Here is a 19,560-nt window from a genome sequence, read left to right on the forward strand (position 1 = left end):
CAGCCTGAAGAGCCAGGATTCACCCCTGGATCATCCTGACAGCAGAGGAGCTGCCCATGGCTCGGAGAACATGCACTGGAGTGGCTTCAGAGCCCTCAGATGGCAGGCAGTGATGCATGGCCCAGTGGAATGCCATGGCAGAGCCATGAATGCCCATCCTGCCCAGGCTGGGCATGGCAGACGTGTGAATCTGCTGCTTTGGTATCCATGGTGCTTTGGCATGCCTCACGTCTTTGTCTCCTGCCCGAAATAGATGAGCTCTTCAATATTACTCAGCACTTGGAGTTCTGCCACAGCACAGAAGACAGTTGAGAAAACACCAAAAATGTGTCTCCCAGAGCAGAGAAACATTGAGAGGAACTTCACTGGCTTTGTGCAGTGCAGGGGCAGAACCCTCTGCCCAGGGCAGGCTGAGGTTATCTGGCTGAAGTGGAGGGTGTAACACAAGGGCTGGAACTGGAACAGAGCAGAACTTGCTCATTTCAATGAGAATAGGAAAAAAGAGCACAGAACCCACTCATCTCAATGAGAATAGGAGAAAACAGGACAGAACCTGCTCATCTCAAAAGGAATAGGAGAAAACAGGACAGAACCTGCTCATTTCAATGAGAATAGGAAAAAAGAGCACAGAACCCACTCATCTCAATGAGAATAGGAGAAAACAGGACAGAACCTGCTCATCTCAAAAGGAATAGGAGAAAACAGGACAGAACCTGCTCATCTCAAAAGGAATAGGAGAAAACAGGACAGAACCTGCTCATTTCAATGAGAATAGGAAAAAAGAGCACAGAACCCACTCATCTCAATGAGAATAGGAGAAAACAGGACAGAACCTGCTCATCTCAAAAGGAATAGGAGAAAACAGGACAGAACCTGCTCATCTCAAAAGGAATAGGAGAAAACAGGACAGAACCTGCTCATTTCAATGAGAATAGGAAAAAAGAGCACAGAACCCACTCATCTCAATGAGAATAGGAGAAAACAGGACAGAACCTGCTCATCTCAAAAGGAATAGGAGAAAACAGGACAGAACCTGCTCATCTCAAAAGGAATAGGAGAAAACAGGACAGAACCTGCTCATTTCAATGAGAATAGGAAAAAAGAGCACAGAACCCACTCATCTCAATGAGAATAGGAGAAAACAGGACAGAACCTGCTCATCTCAAAAGGAATAGGAGAAAACAGGACAGAACCTGCTCATCTCAAAAGGAATAGGAGAAAACAGGACAGAACTTGCTCATTTCAATGAGAATAGGAAAAAAGAGCACAGAACCCACTCATCTCAATGAGAATAGGAGAAAACAGGACAGAACCTGCTCATCTCAAAAGGAATAGGAGAAAACATCACAGAACCTGCTCACCTCAATAGGAATAGGATAAAACAGCATAGAACCCACTCATCTCAATAGGAATAGGACAAAAGAGCACAGAACCCACTCATATGAAGCCCCAGCTGAAGCTGTCTTATAGGTATTGGGTGGTGACTTCAAGCTGCACTCAGGAAATTTGTCACACAATATTTCCCCAAATCCAACCATTTCAGGCACAATCCCCATGACAGAACCCCTCAGTCCTTTGTGGCACCCCACGTGCCCCCTGTCACAGCACAGACAGACAATCCGGTCATGTCACAGACAAAGACAAAGCCACACAGGAGCACAAGCAGGTCCTGCAGCAGGTGTGAGGTGTTCTTCACTCTCACCACCCAGCAGTGGGGGAATCTGCCATTAAGAAACTGGAAATGAACATTACAGCACTGTTCAAAAGCCAGGTGGATTTAGAGGCAGCTGAAAGGTAAATTCTAAGGCCAGTCCATTCCGATGTCTATGAACAGCCAGGATATTCATTTCTTCAGAGAACAAAGCCTTTTGTTCCGTTTGGAAAGCACCCCCTGTCTGAGGGCTGTGGTGGATGAACAGGCTGCATTCCCACTGCCACTGTCCCCCCTTGCCAGGGACAGGGAATGTGCTCTGGAAAAGGTGTGGAAACCCCTGGCCCATGTACAGGAGAGCAGAGCCCCGAGCCTTTGCAGCTAAAGGAGGAGAGGAGGTTTTCTTCTCGCCTGGGAAGGAGCTGGGAGCAACCTTTTTGTCCTGGGAGGTGCCTCAGGGGCGTGAGGTGAGGATAACTCACCTGCCTGAGACAAAGGGCTGGGTTTGCAGCCCTGCTCAGGGATCTCCATGGCTTGGTGGAGCCTATCAGGACACCCCACTCCTTGGACCATCACTCCTAGGGCACCTTTGCTACCTGACCCTAAAAACACATGTAAAAATAAAAAATATGTCCTGATATAAAAACGTATAAAAACATGTCCTGATGTGGCAGGACATGGCCATAAACCTCCCTTGGGATGGGGACACCTTGTGTGAAATGTCACCCGTGGGTCCTTCCTTGAGCCAGTGCAGCTCCCAGCCCACCTGAGGCTGCTCTGCTTCCATTCCCTTGTGCAGAGCTGGACTGGGATTGCAGGGACTGGAGAACAAATCTGGGATTGCAGGGACTGGATCATAAATCTGGGATTGCAGGGACTGGAGAACAAATCTGGGAATGCAGGGACTGGATCATAAATCTGGGATTGCAGGGACTGGAGAACAAATCTGGGAATGCAGGGATTGGAGAACAAATCTGGGATTGCAGGGATGGAATAATAAATCTGGGATTGTAGGATATTGGATTACAGGACTGGGATTTCAGGGTTTTGGATCACAGGTCTGGGATTGCAGGGATTGGATTACAAGTCCCACGGGTGCTGCCTCAGCCTCAGTAAACTTTATTTAAGCACACACAGACATACACAGACAATATACATATATTTGTTTCTTCTCTGACAGTTCTACAGGACCAACACTACTTTGGATGACACCCGTGGAGAACTGGAAAAAAGTGCAGAAAATGTAGTTGAAAAAAAACCCAAAAAACAAAAAAATAAAGAAAAAAAAGAAAATATCAAGGTCCTTTAATCATTTGTGAGTCACGGTCATCCACAGAAACAACACAGGAGCGTTCAACCAGGCGAGCACGAGGACACAGCTCCACGTACAGTACATTGCTCTAGAGAGGAGTCTCCACATACATTGTGTCTGGGGGAGTACAGCAGTCTTGGGGACACAGAAGGGGACAGGAATGGCACGTGCACCCCCGGTGTGTCACAGCCAGGCCACCGGTGGAAGGACACTCCGAACACTTCTGTACACCAGGGAAACTCACCAGACAGGCCACAGCGTCACCAGGGAGCGCTGCCTGGGGTTGTGGTGGCACCAGGAGGTGGCTCTGGTGGCACCAGAACGCCCTGGATGTTGGGTGCTTTGTGTTCAAGCTGTCTCTGCACAGATATTTATATACAGTACATGTACACAGAACATACACACAGCAGCATATGGAGATTCTTTGTGGTTTGCTGTTTGTACATTATATCACAGATTATAGGAACACAGAAAATATAGGCTTCAGGAGCTAAAAAGAAATAATTTTATAAAATATTCGTCGCAACCCCCCCGTTCCCCCCACCATCTAAATAAAGAAATAACTAAAATAAAAGCCCAGAAGTCAAAGGGAGGAACTCCAGCCCCACAGTCTGGAAGTGGTCACTGCCTGCCCTCCCCTCTGGAGCAGCCAGGAAAACACAAAGCCGCAGGAGCAGAGCCACTGCACAGCCCGGGGGAGCCTGTACCGCCCTGCCAGGACCCGCAGGTCCTGCCCCAGCCCAGCACCGACCCTGCCCGCGCCTCCCGGGCTGCCCAGCTCCGAGCTTCGGATTTCAAACAATCGTTTCGGTTTATTTAGCAAAAAATGGTTTCCACTGTACCCTTCGTGTGTCCTCTTCCTAACGTGACAAACCCGGAGGAGATGAAATTGTGGAGATCTGGCCCTCCACTGCGATAAAGATCCTTTCCATAGTGACCTGGAAAAGGAAAAGGGAGCAAAGACACCTTCAGTCACTCTGTCTGTGCACATACATCTATATATATATGTATATATTTATATTTAAATTTAATATATAATATATAATAATACAAATATATAATATAATATATGTTATTTTATATTTTATATTTTATATTTTATATTTTATATTTCTATTTGTGATATATTTATAGTCATACATTTCCATATATATTTATATATGTACATATATTTTAATATGTGTATATTTCGCTATATATTTATATATATATTATGTAATAATGATATTATAATAAACTAATAATAGTATAGACATATTATTATAATAATTGTATTAATATATTTTACATTTATATATTTCTATACACAGATCTATATATTTAATATTTACATTTATATTATTTATATTTCTATTTAATTTTCTTTTTATTTTATTTATATATGTGCTAAACAGCCTTTCTGTCACCCTCACACACACTGCACAATTAAAGGCACCCCGAGAGCGGCCCAGAAAACAACACCTGCAGCAACATCAAAGCCTGAATTCTTTGCTGGCAAAGATTTTCGAAGAGGAACAACTGCACGTGTTGGAAATTGCCCAGGAGGGAGCAGAATCGGAGAGGGAAAGCACCAAAATGCCAGTTTTCTGAAATTGTCTCATTCCTGGCTCAGACCCTGCTTTGCTCCCCAAGGCCTGGTCCCAAAGGGGATCAGAGATCGTCCCCCTGAGGGCCCCCAGGTGGCAGGGGTTTGTCCCCAGGTGCGATGTCCCCCTGCCCAGGCTGTCCCCATGTCCCCATAACAGCAGCACAGCAAATTTGGGGGTTGGGACAGCACCTCAAGCCTCCTCAAAAGACTCGTCAGAGCTTTCCCAGTCCCTGACAACACTGTAGGTTCAAGAGACACCCAGCCTTTTAATATTTTAATACATTAATAAAGGGAAAAAAAAAAAAAAAAAAAGCAGCCTGCCTCCGTGTTACCGTGCACAGCTGTGAAATGAGGACACAGATGATTTTTCAGATACTCTTTATCATCTCCTCCCTTTTCCATGTTGTTAATTTTTCTGTTCCTATTATTCCAGGATGAGGCAGAGATAAGGAAGGTGCAGGGGGAGGGAAAGGGGGGCAGCCTGGGGGGCTGCAGGGATGAATCCCAGGGAAATTCCACTTTTCCCTGATTTCCTGCCCGAGCTGGGGTGGCAGAAGGTGCTGGGCTGGGGCAGAGCTGGGTGGGCAGCGCTGGGCAGGAGCAGGGGGGCTTCCAGGCTGCAGGTGGGGTCAGCTGGGGCTCTGTCCTGCCCGGCCCTGGCTGTTCCACAGCCCCTCTCTGCTTTGCACAGCCTGACACCAAATCTGCTTGTTCCCACCCCATTTCAGGCTCTCTGGCAACACCTTGGGAATGAGAGAGGCTTTGGAAGTTCCCTGTTTCCCCTGCAGTCACTCACTGTCCCCAGAGTCCCAGAAGAGGGTAGTGGGTTAGGCCAGCACCCACCTGCCCCCCAAGGTCCCCAAATGTCACAGAATCATGGAATGGGTTGGGCTGGAAGGGACCTCAAAGTCCACCTAGTGCCACCCCTGCCGGGGCAGGGACACCTCCCCCTGTCCCAGGGACACCTCCCCCTGTCCCAGGTGCTCCGGTCTCTGCAGGTGGGGTCTCTGCAGGTGGGGTCTCACCTGAGCCCCCCTGTTCTCCCCATCGGGTCTGAGCAGGCTGCAGCCCCATCCCCAGCAGGTGCCAGGCCAGGAGAGGCTGGCACAGGCTCTGCCAGCCTGGGATGGGTCTGGAGAGCCTCAGAGGAGCTCCCAGGGCAGGCAGGAGGTGCTGACACTTGTGACAAAGATTCTAATAGAGAAACCAGCCCACTCCCTTCCCACACGGGCTTTTTCTGGCCAAGGTCAGCCCAGTGCTCCCTGGAAATGTCAGCAAACACACACACGGTGTTCCCACAGCTCTGGGAGTGCTGGCAGCTCCCAGTTTCCTTCTCACAGCTGTGGCAATGCCAGGTGGTGGCAAAAACCTCTCAGTGAGGGGCCATCCCCCAGAAATTCCCTGAGAAGAGCATCCAGAATAAAGAAAGAAGGATTTTCTGCTCCCATGGCAAACACGGTGGGTTCTGTCCCTTCTCCTCCTGCCTCCCTCCTGCAAGCTCTGTTCTGGATTCCTGGGAAAGGAGGCAGAGCTCTGGAATTGTTTGTGATCCATGAGATGTCTGTGCTGGTGCTGAGGAGCCTCCAGAGATGCTCTGGGGCTGCAGTGCCCCACTGGATTTCCTTTTTCTCTATCACTCCTCTAAAATGTGCTGCATCTCTGCTGTCCAACGAGGCAATTTTTGCTCCTGTCCCAGGAATTTCTGTGCTCTCAGGACCAGCCACTCGAGCAGTGCCATAAATTCCCTGGTTTAAACCAGGATAAAAGAGCCACACAAATATTGCTGCTACCTCCAGCTGAAACCAGCTGCCTTTTACAATTCCCTCTGGAGAACCTGCTTAAGACACATCAAGAAGGGGAAGTTTATAAAAAAGCAAACATTTACTGGCAGATTGAGGATTCTTCATCAGCCATTTGCTCTCTGAACCTTGCTCTGCCCCTGCTTATGGAACATTGTAGTTCAATTAAAACATCCCTGTGATAACGAGCCATTAGCATTTGAACAGGAGTTACATTTTCCCAGGAGAAACTCAAATTTGCAGACTTCAAGCAGCATGACTTTTCCTTTTCCACGGATATATTACAGGATGCTACGTCTGCTTTTTGGTTTGTTTTTTTTTTTTTTTTTTTTTTTTTTTTTTTTTTTTTTTTTTTTTTTTCTCTCTGCTCACTTGTGATCATTTCTTTCAGCCTTGCAAAACTGTGGGAGATTTCTGGGAGTGATTTTTCCTTTCAGAGGGGCCTGGGGACTGCTGGGGGGTGTTGTTATTCAATTTATTTGCCACAATCCTATCCTGAGCAGGGCGTTTCCCACTGGAAGTGAAGGGTCCCTTGGAGCAATCCCAAATGCCCAGCAGAGCAGAGGGGAGCACAGACAGGGAAATTCCCCATTTCCTTCTCCACTTTTCCTCCTTTCTGCCTCTCCCCGAGGTGCTGGGAGCCCTTGCAGAGCTGCCAGAGGGGCTCAGCCGTGAGCTGATGGAGCTGCCTGTGCCACGGGCTGGGAAGGAGCTCCTGGAACTCATCCCAGATCTTCCCCCAGCCCAGGCTGAACCTCAGTGTTACCTCGAAAAATTCCTTTCAAATTCCTTGAGGAAGCAGTGTAGATGGAGTGATTTTCATTTTATTTCAGATTTCAGGGTTTTTTCATTGAATTACAGGATGGTTTGGGCTGGAAGGGACCTTAAAGTCCACCCAGTGCCACCCCTGCCATGGCAGGGACACTTCCCCTGCCCCAGGAAGATCAGCACAGCTCCAAATTCCCAGCAGAGACTGAAACAAGGTGGAATTTCACTTCTGTTGCAAACAGGTAAAGAAATTACAAAACAAAGACCTCATAAAATCAGGCCTGCTCTGCTAAATTAATATCCAGCCTGTCATTTCTAAGGGCAGTTTGCAAGTTCTCATACGAAAACAGCTTGAGAAATAAAGTTCCTTTACACAACAATCTATTCCTGGGGTGAAAAACAAATACACCTGGATAAACAATAAGATCTGTCCCATGAGAATTAGTAGAAAAAAAATTGTAAACTGAACTAAAAACACAGAAGTTTGATAGATATGCACAATACCATGTAGTGACCAATTAACTGAGTGGGAATGTGTTGTCAACCAATAAGATCTGACACTAATAATAATAATAATAATAACAATAATCCTATAAATTATGATCTATACAATAGTACTGACCAGTGAACTGAGTGGGAATGTATTGTCAACCAGTAAGATCTGACATAATACACATAACAGATCCTTTTGGGGCAGTTTTACACATAACAGATCCTTTTGGGGCAGTTTTACACATAACAGATCCTTTTGGGGCAGTTTCACACAGAGAACAGCCCAAGTGCAGGAGCTGCCAGAAGGGCTGGGAGGTGTTTGCAGCTTGCTCTGCACCACCCCCTGTCCTGCCTTGGAATGCCAGGGAGGCTCAGCTCCAGACCCAAACCCGGGGATTCCTGCCCCCAGAGGTGCCCAGGGACACCTCACCCCTCCCAATTTGGGAAATTTGGGGCTGTCAGACACAGCTACCAGTTGGAAGGGAGCGTTTGCAGCCACATCAGGCACCTGGGAGCTTCTCTTGGGGTGCAGATTAGCAGAGATTAGAGTGAGGAGGGACATCCCAGGGCTGCCACTGGGACACCAAATGTGCCCATGTTCCTTCTCCAAAGCACCCAGAAAGCAGGAGCCAGCTGGCACCTCTGACACTTGTCACAAAGAGCCCAGTGGGGCTCCAGCACTGAGCTTTGCCTGTTTAACACCATCCTCCTGGCACTGCTGCCTGCCCAGGACGTGAAAATGTGCACAAAAAAAGCAACTGGAAGGAGTTCAGTGGTCCTTGGGGTGAGCTGTCAGACGTGAACGGGATGGATTCCAGATCAGAGCAGGGAATATCTGATTTTTCCATGTCCTACAGATATTCTGCAGCTCAAACCCCTCTGGATGGGATATAATATAATATAATATAATATAATATAATATAATATAATATATAATGTAATGTAATATAATTAATATAATATAATATAATATGATATAATATAATATAATAATATATCAGCCTTCTAAAAACATGGAGTCAGATTCTCTTCCCTTATCCTAAGACCCTCACAACCCCACACCCAAGTAATTTTACTGGTGTCAGACTGGCAGGGAGAGGCCAGGGAGCCATGCCCAGGGCACACTGAAGGAATCTGCTGGCCCAGCCTCTCCTCTGATGAGGCTCAGCACCAGCAGCTCCCTGTGCTTTGCTGTGGGATGAATCCCAGGAGTGGCTTCAGCACTCCTGGCTGCTCCAGGCCCCATCCCCTCCCTGAGCACTCTGCACCCCTGGAGCTGAGCTCAGGGGCTGGGGAGCCCGGCCAAGCTGTGCTGCTTCTGCTGGAATCTCATTTAGAGAGGGGCTAATATTCCCCTCCTAATTAATTTGTTCTGTCCGCCTGCGACCGAACTGGCTTTTGTTCATTGGGAGCTCCTTAAAAAAATTAGCTGCAATACCTGGTGGAATTTAATTATGTAGGCTAGGGAAAGTGATTAAGGGCAAAGGGAGAGCTGATCACACCTCCTAGGGTTCCAGGGTAGAGCAGAAGGGAGGCACAACCTGCTCTTCTCACCTGGGGGGAGAATATTGAGGGGTGACTGCCCCAGCAGGGCTTTAAGGAAGAGATAAACATTCCCTGATATCAGAGAGCCTTGGGAGGCTCAGTGTGCACCACTAAAGCTGTCCAGAGCTGCCTCAGACACCATCCCAGGGAAACTGGGTCTCCACATCAGCCCTGGCCCTGCGTGGCAGCTCTGGGTCCTCTTCAGCCCCCCGGGAGCTGAGGGGGGCCAGGCTGCGAGGGGAGCATCCCCCACCACACCCAGGGGGGACTGAGCTGGTCTCTGCCAGGATGAGCTGGATCCAGAGCCTGCGACCACAAATCCCAGCTCCCAGAGGGACAGCTGAGCCACCCAGGCTGCTAAACGTGGGGGGATTCAGGAACTGCGGGATCTTGGGGCAGACTTTGCAGGAATTCTGTAAAACAGCACAAAATTTCCATGCTAAACATGGGGAGATTCAGGAATTGGGGGATCATGGGGTAAAATTTACAGGAATTGTGTAAAACTGCAAAAAATTTCCCTGCTAAACATGGGGGGATTCAGGAACTGGGGGATCTTGGGGCAGACTTTGCAGATTTCCTTCACCTGAACCTGCAGCTAGAAAAAAAAAAAAAGTACCATTCCCATGGGAATGCTGCCCTGCCCACCTCTGTCCCCACATGGACACCCTTTCTTCACCTGAACCTGAAGCTAGAAAAAAAAAAAAGTGACATTCCCATGGGAATGCTGCCCTGCCCACCTCTGTCCCCACATGGACACCCTTCCTTCACCTGAACGTGCAGCTGGCAAGAAGAAAACGTGACATTCCCACGGGAATGCTGCCCTGCTGTGCTGTCAGGAGGTGGCGAGGAGCTAAATGGCACCAGCCGGCCACTGATGGATGATGGCACCCAAAATTAACCAGAGGGATATTTATGCTGTCCTGCCCAGGCCTTGGAGTGAGTCCCTGTGTGTTTGGCAGCGCTGCCCAGAGCTGCTGAGGCTGAGGGAGATTCCTGCAGAAAGGGAGCGCTGCCTCTGTTTACCAGGGAATTTCTCTCTCAGGAGGAACTCGGCCAGCTGATTTCATCCTAAAGGTGACACCAGTATTCCTGTGCCTCCCAGCCTTGGCCCCTTCTGCTGTGGGACAATTGCTGTTGTCTGAGTCGTGGAATCGTGGAGTCATGGAATTGTGGAATTACAGAATCATGGAATCGTGGAGTCAGGGAATTGAAGAATTACAGAATCATGGAATCGTGGAGTCAGGGAATTGAAGAATTACAGAATCATGGAATCGTGGAGTCAGGGAATTGAAGAATTACAGAATCATGGAATCGTGGAGTCAGGGAATTGAAGAATTACAGAATCATGGAATCGTGGAGTCAGGGAATTGAAGAATTACAGAATCATGGAATCGTGGAGTCAGGGAATTGAAGAATTACAGAATCATGGAGTCATGGTATTGAAGAATTACAGAATCATGGAATCACAGAGTCATAGAAACATGGAATTGAGAATCATAGAAACATGGAATCATGGAAACGTGAAATCATAGAAATATGGAATCACAGAAACATGGAACCACAGAGTCATAGAAACATGGAACTGTAGAATCATAGAAACATGGAATCATGGAAACGTGGAATCATAGAAACATGGAATCACAGAAACATGGAATCACAGACTTATGGAATTGTAGAATCGTAGAATTACAGAATTATGGAGTCATAGAAACATGGAATTGAGAATCATAGAACTGTGGAATCATAGAAACATGGAAACGTGGAACCATAGAAACATGGAATTGCAGAATCAGGGAATCACAGAGTAGTAGGATCATGGAATTGTAGAATCAGAGAATCATGGAATCATGGAGTCATAGAATCATGGAATTGTGGAATCATGGAATCATGGAGTCATAGAAACATGGAACTGTAGAATCAGAGAAACATGGAATCATAGAATCATGGAATCACAGACTTATGAAATTGTGGAATCGTAGAATTACAGAGTCATGGAATCAGAGGATCATGGAGTCCCAGACCAACCCTCAGTGGCCAGAGCTGTGTCCAGCTGCCCTGCAGGGCTGGTTTTGCTCCCCTCCCTCAGAAGAGCCTCCAGGGCAGACACCAGGCCACCTTGCTTTTTGGACTATTTTCTGTCTGTCTGGATTGCTAATGCCAGAGTAATTACTTAGGAAAATTCCTTAATCAAAATCACATTTGTGGAGGTAATGAGCAAATAGGTCAAGGAGAGCAAGGTGCCCTAGGAGCAGGAGCTGCTTCCCTGAGCAGCTGCGGAGCTGGTGGCCTGCAGGACAGAGGAGACCTGTCCTGGGCAGGATTCTCATCCCCCAGAGGCACACCTGGACTCTGTCCTGCGCCTCAGCACCCCTCAGGGAGCACCCAAGGTGAAAGGAGCCACTCTGAATGCTGCTGCTGTCCCCAAACCGGGTGCAGAGTCCCCAGGGTGTGAGCTTGGGGACAGCAGTGCCACATGCCCTGAGCCTGTCACACAGCAGGGTGGCACTGGGGACCCCAGGCCACGCTGGAGGGGTGGGATGGGGGCACTGGGGAGGGGTCAGTGCTCTGCCAGCCCTGCCCTGTCCCAGGGGTGCCCTCAGGAGCAGGGCAGAGGAGCTGTGGCTAGTTGCAAGTGCCCCAGCAAAGCCCTGATGGGAGAGGGCAGTGCAATTAAAGCTCATCAACAATTCAGGAGCGTAAATCAGGAGCGGGCTGGCAGCAGCCAGTGAAACATTAATGGCCTGACAGCTGCTGCCAGGTAAATATTTCATCAGCTCCACCAAGGATCACTGTGACAATTATGTTAGAGTGATGTTCACAGGTGTCACCTGCCACTGAACAGGGCTGGCAGCTGCCTGTGCCAGCAGCACAGGTCCCCAGGGAGGGACCAGGGCTGGCAGCTCCTCAGGGGTCAGCCAGGCACTGGAGCAGTGGGAGAGCAGCAGCACAGCCCACGGGGGACAGCAGGAGCTCGAGGAGCAGGGTTTGTGCTTGTGGGAAGAGCTCAGCACTCCCCAAAGTGCCGGAGTCCAGGTGAGCACGGGGCAGCAAAGCAGCTCCTCGGGGAGTGTGCCTTGGTGGCCTGGGAGGCCTTTCCCAGCTTTAATGATGCCATGGCTCACACTGAGCTCAGGCCCAAGCAGGGCAGCACCAAAGCCCTCCAGGTCTCTGGGTTCTTCTGCAGAGAACATTTGTCCTTCTGGCTGACCTGCACAGCTTGAAAGGAGGAGGTCCTTGTGGATTCTAACAGGGCTCTGGCAGGTCCTAATGGCTTTTTCGGTTCTCACTCCCCCAGATCAGCACACTGCTCGCTGGCACTGCTACCCACGCCCTGTCCTGCCTGCCCTGCCCAGCCAGGGGCACACAGAGCCCCTCTGCCTCAGTGCCAGTCCAGATGCCACAGCCTGGGAAGGATCCAGCCCCAGCCCCTGGCAGCTTCTCCGGCAAAGTCCAGGCTCTGTGCCAGGACAGGAGTGCTGGGGCTGCTCCTCGGGGCTGCTGGCACTGTCCTGGGTCACCGACAGCTCCTGGGGGACAGGGTGACCTCACAGATGTGAGTGACAGCCATGGTGCCACACCATCACCCTGCTGCATTCCAGAACGTTCCACAGCATCTCAGCCTGTCCCACCCCCACTCCAGCTCTCCACTCCCTCCCAGCAGCACTGTCAGACCCCACACTGATCCCCACCCGAGTCCTTTGGTGGACAAACCCACTCAGGGTCCTGTCAGGCCAGAGGAGAGCTGAGAGGAGCCACATCCACCTCCAGGTGCTGCTGAGGGCACAGAGCCAGGGACAGCAGAGCAGCTGGGACAGGACAGCTTCTCCAGCTGTGCCACACCTGGCGGGCTGCAGGGCCACCCCTGTGCCTCTGGGATGGGCACCAGGGAGGAGAAACACACAGAGAGCAGCCTAAGAGGGAGAGGACAGCACTGCCAGGGGGGAGGCAGAGAGGGCACAGCTCCCCAGGGGCAGCTCCACCTCTGCTCTGGGACAGGGACAGACCCAGGGAATGGCTGGAGCTGGGCCTGGGGAGTTTGGGATGGATTTCAGGGAAAGGTTCTTCCCCAGAGGGTGCTGGCACTGCCCAGGCTGTCCAGGGAATGGGCACGGCCCCGAGGCTGCCAGAGCTCCAGGAGAGTTTGGACATCCAGGGATGCCCAGGGTGGGATTGCTGGGCAGGGACCCACAATCCCTGGGCTGGACCCACAATCCCTGGGCTGGACTCACAGTCCCTGGGCTGGACTCAAATCCTTGGGCTGGACTCAAATCCCTGGGCTGGACTCAAATCCTCGTGCATCCAGCTCAGGAGATTCTCAGGTTCCATGCATTCCTGCAGCTGGCAGACACTGAAAGCCACGTTCTGGATATTCAATATTTACCTCAGTGATTTTGGGAGGGGCCTCTCTGAGCCCTGGGGCAGCCCCTGGGACTGGCAGCGGTGGAACATCTGTGGGGGGGTCTTTTAGAGAGCAGCTCTTATCCACAAAAATAATTTACCACCAGAGACAGAGGTGTTGGCACAGCTGACAAACCAGGGACAGATCTGGGAGAGAGCTGCAAAAGGCCAGCCACATATTTTAGAGTTATTTTCCTGAGGAGGATTTGATGAGATGTGAACTTCATTATTTGCTAATGTTGCAGCACAGAGCCTTGTCCAAAGCCCAGGAGAGTCAGAAGGAATCTTTCCATTAACTTCACTGATTGTAAGTGAGATTGTGACAGATGTACTCCCTTTCCCTTCCTCCTGAAATATTTTAAATCAAACAGCACGGGCTGATGTGTCCTTTCCTGGAGGAGGGCATCCTTCCCTCTTAGGGCTGCTCCAATAAATAACCCTGGGGAGCCTTTCAGGTGCCCACAACAAGTCAGAGGGTCTGAGGGTATTAAAGCTCCAGGGAAGGGGAAGTGAGGCAGGAACCACTCAATTCCCAACGTGGCTGAAGGGCCAGAAAGAAACACAGCCTGCACCAAGGATAAAAATTTTTTGCAGACCATAAAATCATCCTCAGCATGAGCCAAACCTTCCTGCTGTGTGCCAGCTTAGAGAAAACCTCCAGAAAATCCCCTTAGCACGTGCCAGGAGGAGGGAATGCCCTGGAGACATGGGCTGTGGACGAGCTGCCCCAGGTAGAAAAATCTGCTGCAAGAAAGGGGAAGGCAAAGTGTTGTCCTCAGCTCTGGGCTGAGAGCAGGCAGGGACAGGCCCTGGCTGAGCCCTCCGGGGTGTGCTGCTGGAGCACACCCCATCAGCCAGCTTTCCAGAGGCTTCTGCAGTGCCTTGTGCTGGGAAAGGCTCCCAGATCCCCTGGGCGAGGTCTGTGAGAGCTCCACACCTGAGCTCAGGTGAGGCACTCCTCACTCACCCCGGGCAGCTCCCCAGCACTGCCACCTCTGCAGGCTGAGCTGGTTCTGCATGCCAAGGGGCCCTGAGAGCCCCCAGAGCCCGCGGGCACTGCTCTGCTGGGGGCATGGCTGGCATCTGACTCCATTCAGAATGCTGAACAATTGCTTCATTAAACTATTCTATTTATTACACTATATTATATTGCATTATACTGTACTATATTAAGGAATACTATACTATAATAGAAATATATATATATATATATTCTGTACTAGAATATTCCATACTATTCTATACTAGAATACTATAAAGAAAAACCTGTGACTGTCTGGAGACAGCCAGGACACAGCTCTGAGCCAACTGGCCAAGGAAACAAAGCAATCCTCAGCAGAACCCAACTGACCAAATCACTTCAGGTAAACAATCCCCCAACACATTCCACACGTGCAAAAACAACAGGAGCAGCGAGCAGAGATAAGAATTGTTTTGTCTTCTTCTCTCTGTGCTTCTCCAGGAAAAAAAACACCTGTGAGGTAGAATTATGTATCTCTGTTCAGAAAGGTGAGTGCCACTGTCACCCTCTGCGAGCTGAGCTGATGCCAGCTCCCTGCCAGCCCCTGGGCTCTGCTCTGCTGTGCCCACTGGGCCCCTCTGCAGCTCGCTGCTCGGGTGACAGTGACAAGGACAAGGCAGCCAGCCTCTGCTCCTGCACATTTTTGTGCAGTTTAAAGTGAAAATAACCCAGCTGAGTGAGGTGGAAGCAGAGCACAGAGTGAGTTGCAGTGTCTGGGCAGGGGTCCAGAGAGAGGGGAGGGGAGTTCACTGATTCTGGCACACTCGAATGGAGCTCTGCTTCCAGCTCCTCACCTCTGTTTACACTTCCATGGAGTGTGATAGGATCAGCAATCAGCAGCCAGGAGAGGCCCAACACACACAATGTGCTTATAAAGATTTCATTCTTCACTGTGTCAAAAAGCAAATTTCTGGAGGCCAATTTAATTGCTGTCAATACCAGTTGCAAATTGGCCTTAACATTTTAAATTGATGTTTTCTGTAAACTGCCCTGATTAATGGAAGAAAGAGATTGTGTTCCTGCCTTTCTCCTGAAGATCTAATGGAGGTAACAAACAAAATTGATCTGGCAGGACAAGCAGAGGCAAACAGGGAGGCTCAGACCTGCTACAGGAATGATTTTACCTGTGCACAGCTACAGAATGGCACAGCTGGTTAGACAGCGAGCTCGCTTGGCTTTGCTCCCTGAGGAAACTCTCAGCAGCTTTAACTGAAGTTCCTTAACTGCAGGCAGAGGAGTTTGGCTGTGAGGGAGGGCACTGAGAACCTGGAGGGAATCTGGAATTCCCTGGGCTGTGGGGGCAGGAATGGAGAACCTGGAATGAACCTGGATCCCTTGGGCTTTGGGGAAAGGTTTTGATAACCTGGAATGAATCTGGATCCCCTGGGTTTTAGGAGGGCATTGAGAACCTGGGGGGAACCTGGATCCCCTGGGCTTTAGGAGAAGGTTCTGATAACCTGGATCCTCTGGGCTTTAGGAGGGCACTGATAAACCAGAGGGAACCTGGATCACCTGGACTTTAGGAAAGACTTTGATAACCTGGAATGAATCTGGATCCCTAGGGCTTTAAGGGAAGGCATTGAAAACCTGGAATGAACCTGGATCCCCTGGGCTTTGGGGGAAGGCTCTGATAACCTGGATCCCCTGGGCTTTAGGAAAGGGCAGAGCCCTGCTGAGCCCTGGGGAGCAGGGCCAGGGGCACAGAGCCCCTTCCCAAAGTGCTGCTCAGGGTGGAAGTGCTCCCCACGCTGCTCTGGGCTTGGCTGGAGATGTTTGCCACAATTTCCATGAAGATTGAAGGCCTGCCCTGCATTTGTTCCCATTCAGAAGGAGCTCAGAATGTGCCTCTGGGTGCGAGGCACTGCTGAAAGCAGCACTTTGAATGCATCCATCTCTGGAACATCCTGACTCAAACTGCTTATTAAAAGCCTTCCCCAGATAGATCAGGCTAATCAGAGCAGCAGCCTGTGCTGTTTGCTGCATTCCAAGTGGTGATCCTGGCCAGGAGCTCTTCTCCACACCTGCAGGTCCCAGCACAGGTGAGGAGCAGATTTTAACCCTGGATTTTAACCCTGCGCTGTGCTCAGCCCTCCCCTGGCACCTCTGGGGCTGGCTGCAGAGCAGTGCATCCCCTTGGAGAGGCAATGGCACGTTCTGAGAATGAAGGGACAACAGAATGTAAATCTAGGCCAGAGTGTTTCCTCTACAAACATGTCTTGTCCCTGCTCTCCCAGCCTCCTGCTCCTGGAGCAGGTCAGAGGTACCAGAGCTCCAGGCACAGATTTTACCTCCCTGCCTCATGCTGGGGTTGGGGGACACCTGGGACCCTTCCCTGCTGAAAGCATTTCACAGGGGTGACAGGGACAGCCCTGTCCTGAACAGATTTGGCTTCCCACATCAGCCTGGTGCTCCTGAACATCCCTTTTCTCCCAGGCTGGGATGAGCTACATGGAAAAGAGTCAGTGTGGGAGAGCCAGCAGGAGGCTGGGGATAAAGGAGCACTGCAGACACGTGCTGTGCTGGGAATCAGAGATTTGTACCAGCTGTGGGGCAGCATTTGGCTCCCCCTGAGCCATCAGGATTTAGTAAACCCAGCACTTTGACAGAGCAGTGATCTACATCAGCCAAATGTCTCAAAGCCTTCCTTGGGGTCACCTGTGCTTTGTCCTTGGCTTGGAGGACAGCCATGAGATGACCCTGGATGTCTGCCACCCCTCTGCTCCCAGGGCACCCAGGAAACTCCCATGGGAGCAGCTCTGTGCACCTTTCAGTGCTTTGCCACATTTTGGGAAAAGCAAACCAACCCTCTGCATTTGGGTTCCAAAAGGCCTTCAAATACCCTTTAAGGGCCAGAAATATTTCAAGTATTTTGAAAGCCAGGAGGGCTTCCAGGGCATTCACAGGCTGGAGAGCAAAGGGTGCTCAGCCTGGAGAGGAGAAGCTTTGGGGTGACCTCAGTGTGGCCTTCCAGGACCTGAAGGAGCCACAGGAAACACGGAGAGAGAGAATTGACAAGGGATTGAGGGACAGGACAAGAGATAACGATCTTGAGCTGAAAGAGGGCAGATTTAGATTGGATATTCAAGGGAAGAATTCCTCCCTGTGAGGGCAGGGATGTGTCACAGCACATGCCACAGCTGGGACAGCCACAGCACACAGAGTGTCACCATGCAATTCCAGAAAGCTAGGGGTGGGACAGGAGGTTTGTAAGGTCCCTCCCAGCCCAAAGCAGTCTGGAATTCCTCTGGAGCAGCAGTGGGAGATGTAGTCCTCTCCTCTGCCCCCAGCAGAACCTGCCCAGGCTGCCCTGCTGGGGCTCTGCAGCCTCAGGCACAGCCCAGCTCCATTTGTCACTGTCACCCACAATCGTCCTGCTCACTGACACCGAGCCAGCCTCACGGAAAAATGAAGCCAAGGTTTATTTAGCAGGACTTAGGGGCACCCTTCCAATTATAAGTTTGGAAACAAAAGTTCCAAGTCAAACGAACACCAAACTCAATCAGCACTGTGCAACGAGGACAATCCTTTCTGGCTGCTTCACCTCTCCTGCTCTGGGCTCCTCAGACAAGCCACAGCCACCAGACCTGCTGCTTTCCAAACCCTGCAGCTCTGGGCTCCTTGAGCCAATTTGCAGCCCCAGTGAGCAGTGCCTTGCCTGGATCCTGCTATTCCATATTACTGCCTCTTTTTCCTCCAGCTCTCCCTATTTCCTTCTCTTTTTTTTGGGTTTTTTTTTTATTTTCTTTTTCATTTTCTTTCCCTTGTACCCAAAAAACAAGCATTGCTGATTTTCTGCTCCACGCCAGGGCTGACCAGCTTTATTCTATTTAAGCTAGGACACATACTTGTTCCCAACTGAAATATTTTAACATCCACTCATACAATTTCCTAATCCCACCAATAATCTGAAGTTTGGCTCATAACTGAGCACAGGCATCACAGAGCACTGCCCTGCTCTGCCCATAAAACATTACAAGCAAACGTTACCTGTAAAGCTGTTTTATGGGCTCGTGATCTCTGTGAGTGATCAGCTTTCTGTCTGCCATGATCTATGAGCTGATGGTGGCCACAGCTGAGCCAGGAACAAGTTCTTTTGGGCAAGTTCTCCCTTCCCAGCCCTGGCAGGGGCTGCTGAGGGCTCAGTCCAGCTGGCTGCCCCGAGGGAGCAGAGCCCAGTGCCAGGGAGGGAGGCTGTGCTGGGACTGCTCTCCTGTGTGCCTTTGGGGATCTTTCCTTTTCCTGAACTCCCCTGTGATGGCTTTTCCCCCTCACACAGCCTGGAAAGCATCACCCAGGCAGGGGCTGGATCCTACTCACATCCTGCCTTTCCCTTCTTGAGCTCCTGTCCCAGTCCTCAGGCAGGACCAGCAGCTGCTGCCACTCTGCAAGGTCTCTAATTCCCATTTATTTGGCATTTTCCTGCTTGCTAATTCACTCTTTTTCTGTTGGTCCAACTCCATCACAAGGTGTGACCTGCTCACAGCTCTGTGCTCTGGTCCCTGCATCCTTCCCTGCCTCACTTCTGCACCACGAAGCCTCAAAAAGCCCTTGGAGGCCTGAGCTCCCCCCAGCCAGCAGGCAGGGCTCCTGCAGCCAGCATCTCCCTCCAAACCTTGCCATTTCTCTCCTCTCAGCTTCGCAGTGCCTGAGCACAGCACCTAAGCCAGCCAGGAATTCCTTCTGCCCCTTCCTTCTGGATCTGTGTGCCCTGAGGAGCAGCAGGAGACACAGGGAAGGGACAGAGAGAGAAGATGTTGATGGCACAGAATCCCAGCATTATTTGGGCTGGAAAAGGCATCCAAGAGGATTGAGTCCCCCCTGTGCCACATCTCCACCATGTCCCCAGCCCTGAGTGCCTGCCACTGTGATATTTGTATGAAAATCCCTTTGCTAGGATTTTTCTCCTAATCTAGCTGAGAAGCCTCAGGAAAGAAATGCAAACAAAACTGTCTGATGGCTGTGGAATGTGCTCTGGACATTGTTTAC

The 19,560-nt window shown here is 50.4% G+C and overlaps 1 protein-coding gene across 1 annotated transcript in view; it reads right to left on the minus strand.

The window, feature by feature from the left end:
- Positions 1-3,747: 3,747 nt before the first annotated feature.
- LOC121354184 (protein shisa-6-like) overlaps positions 3,748-19,560 on the minus strand; it is a 30,972-nt gene continuing 15,159 nt past the window's right edge. The window contains exon 3 of the mRNA XM_041468611.1: positions 3,748-3,901. Within this exon, the coding sequence (XP_041324545.1) occupies positions 3,780-3,901 (122 nt within the window). The 3' untranslated portion in view covers positions 3,748-3,779. The remainder of the gene's footprint in view (positions 3,902-19,560) is intronic.

The sequence above is a fragment of the Pyrgilauda ruficollis genome, unplaced genomic scaffold (genome assembly GCF_017590135.1).
Source record: "Pyrgilauda ruficollis isolate IOZ18807 unplaced genomic scaffold, ASM1759013v1 scaffold221, whole genome shotgun sequence".
NCBI lineage: Eukaryota > Metazoa > Chordata > Aves > Passeriformes > Passeridae > Pyrgilauda > Pyrgilauda ruficollis.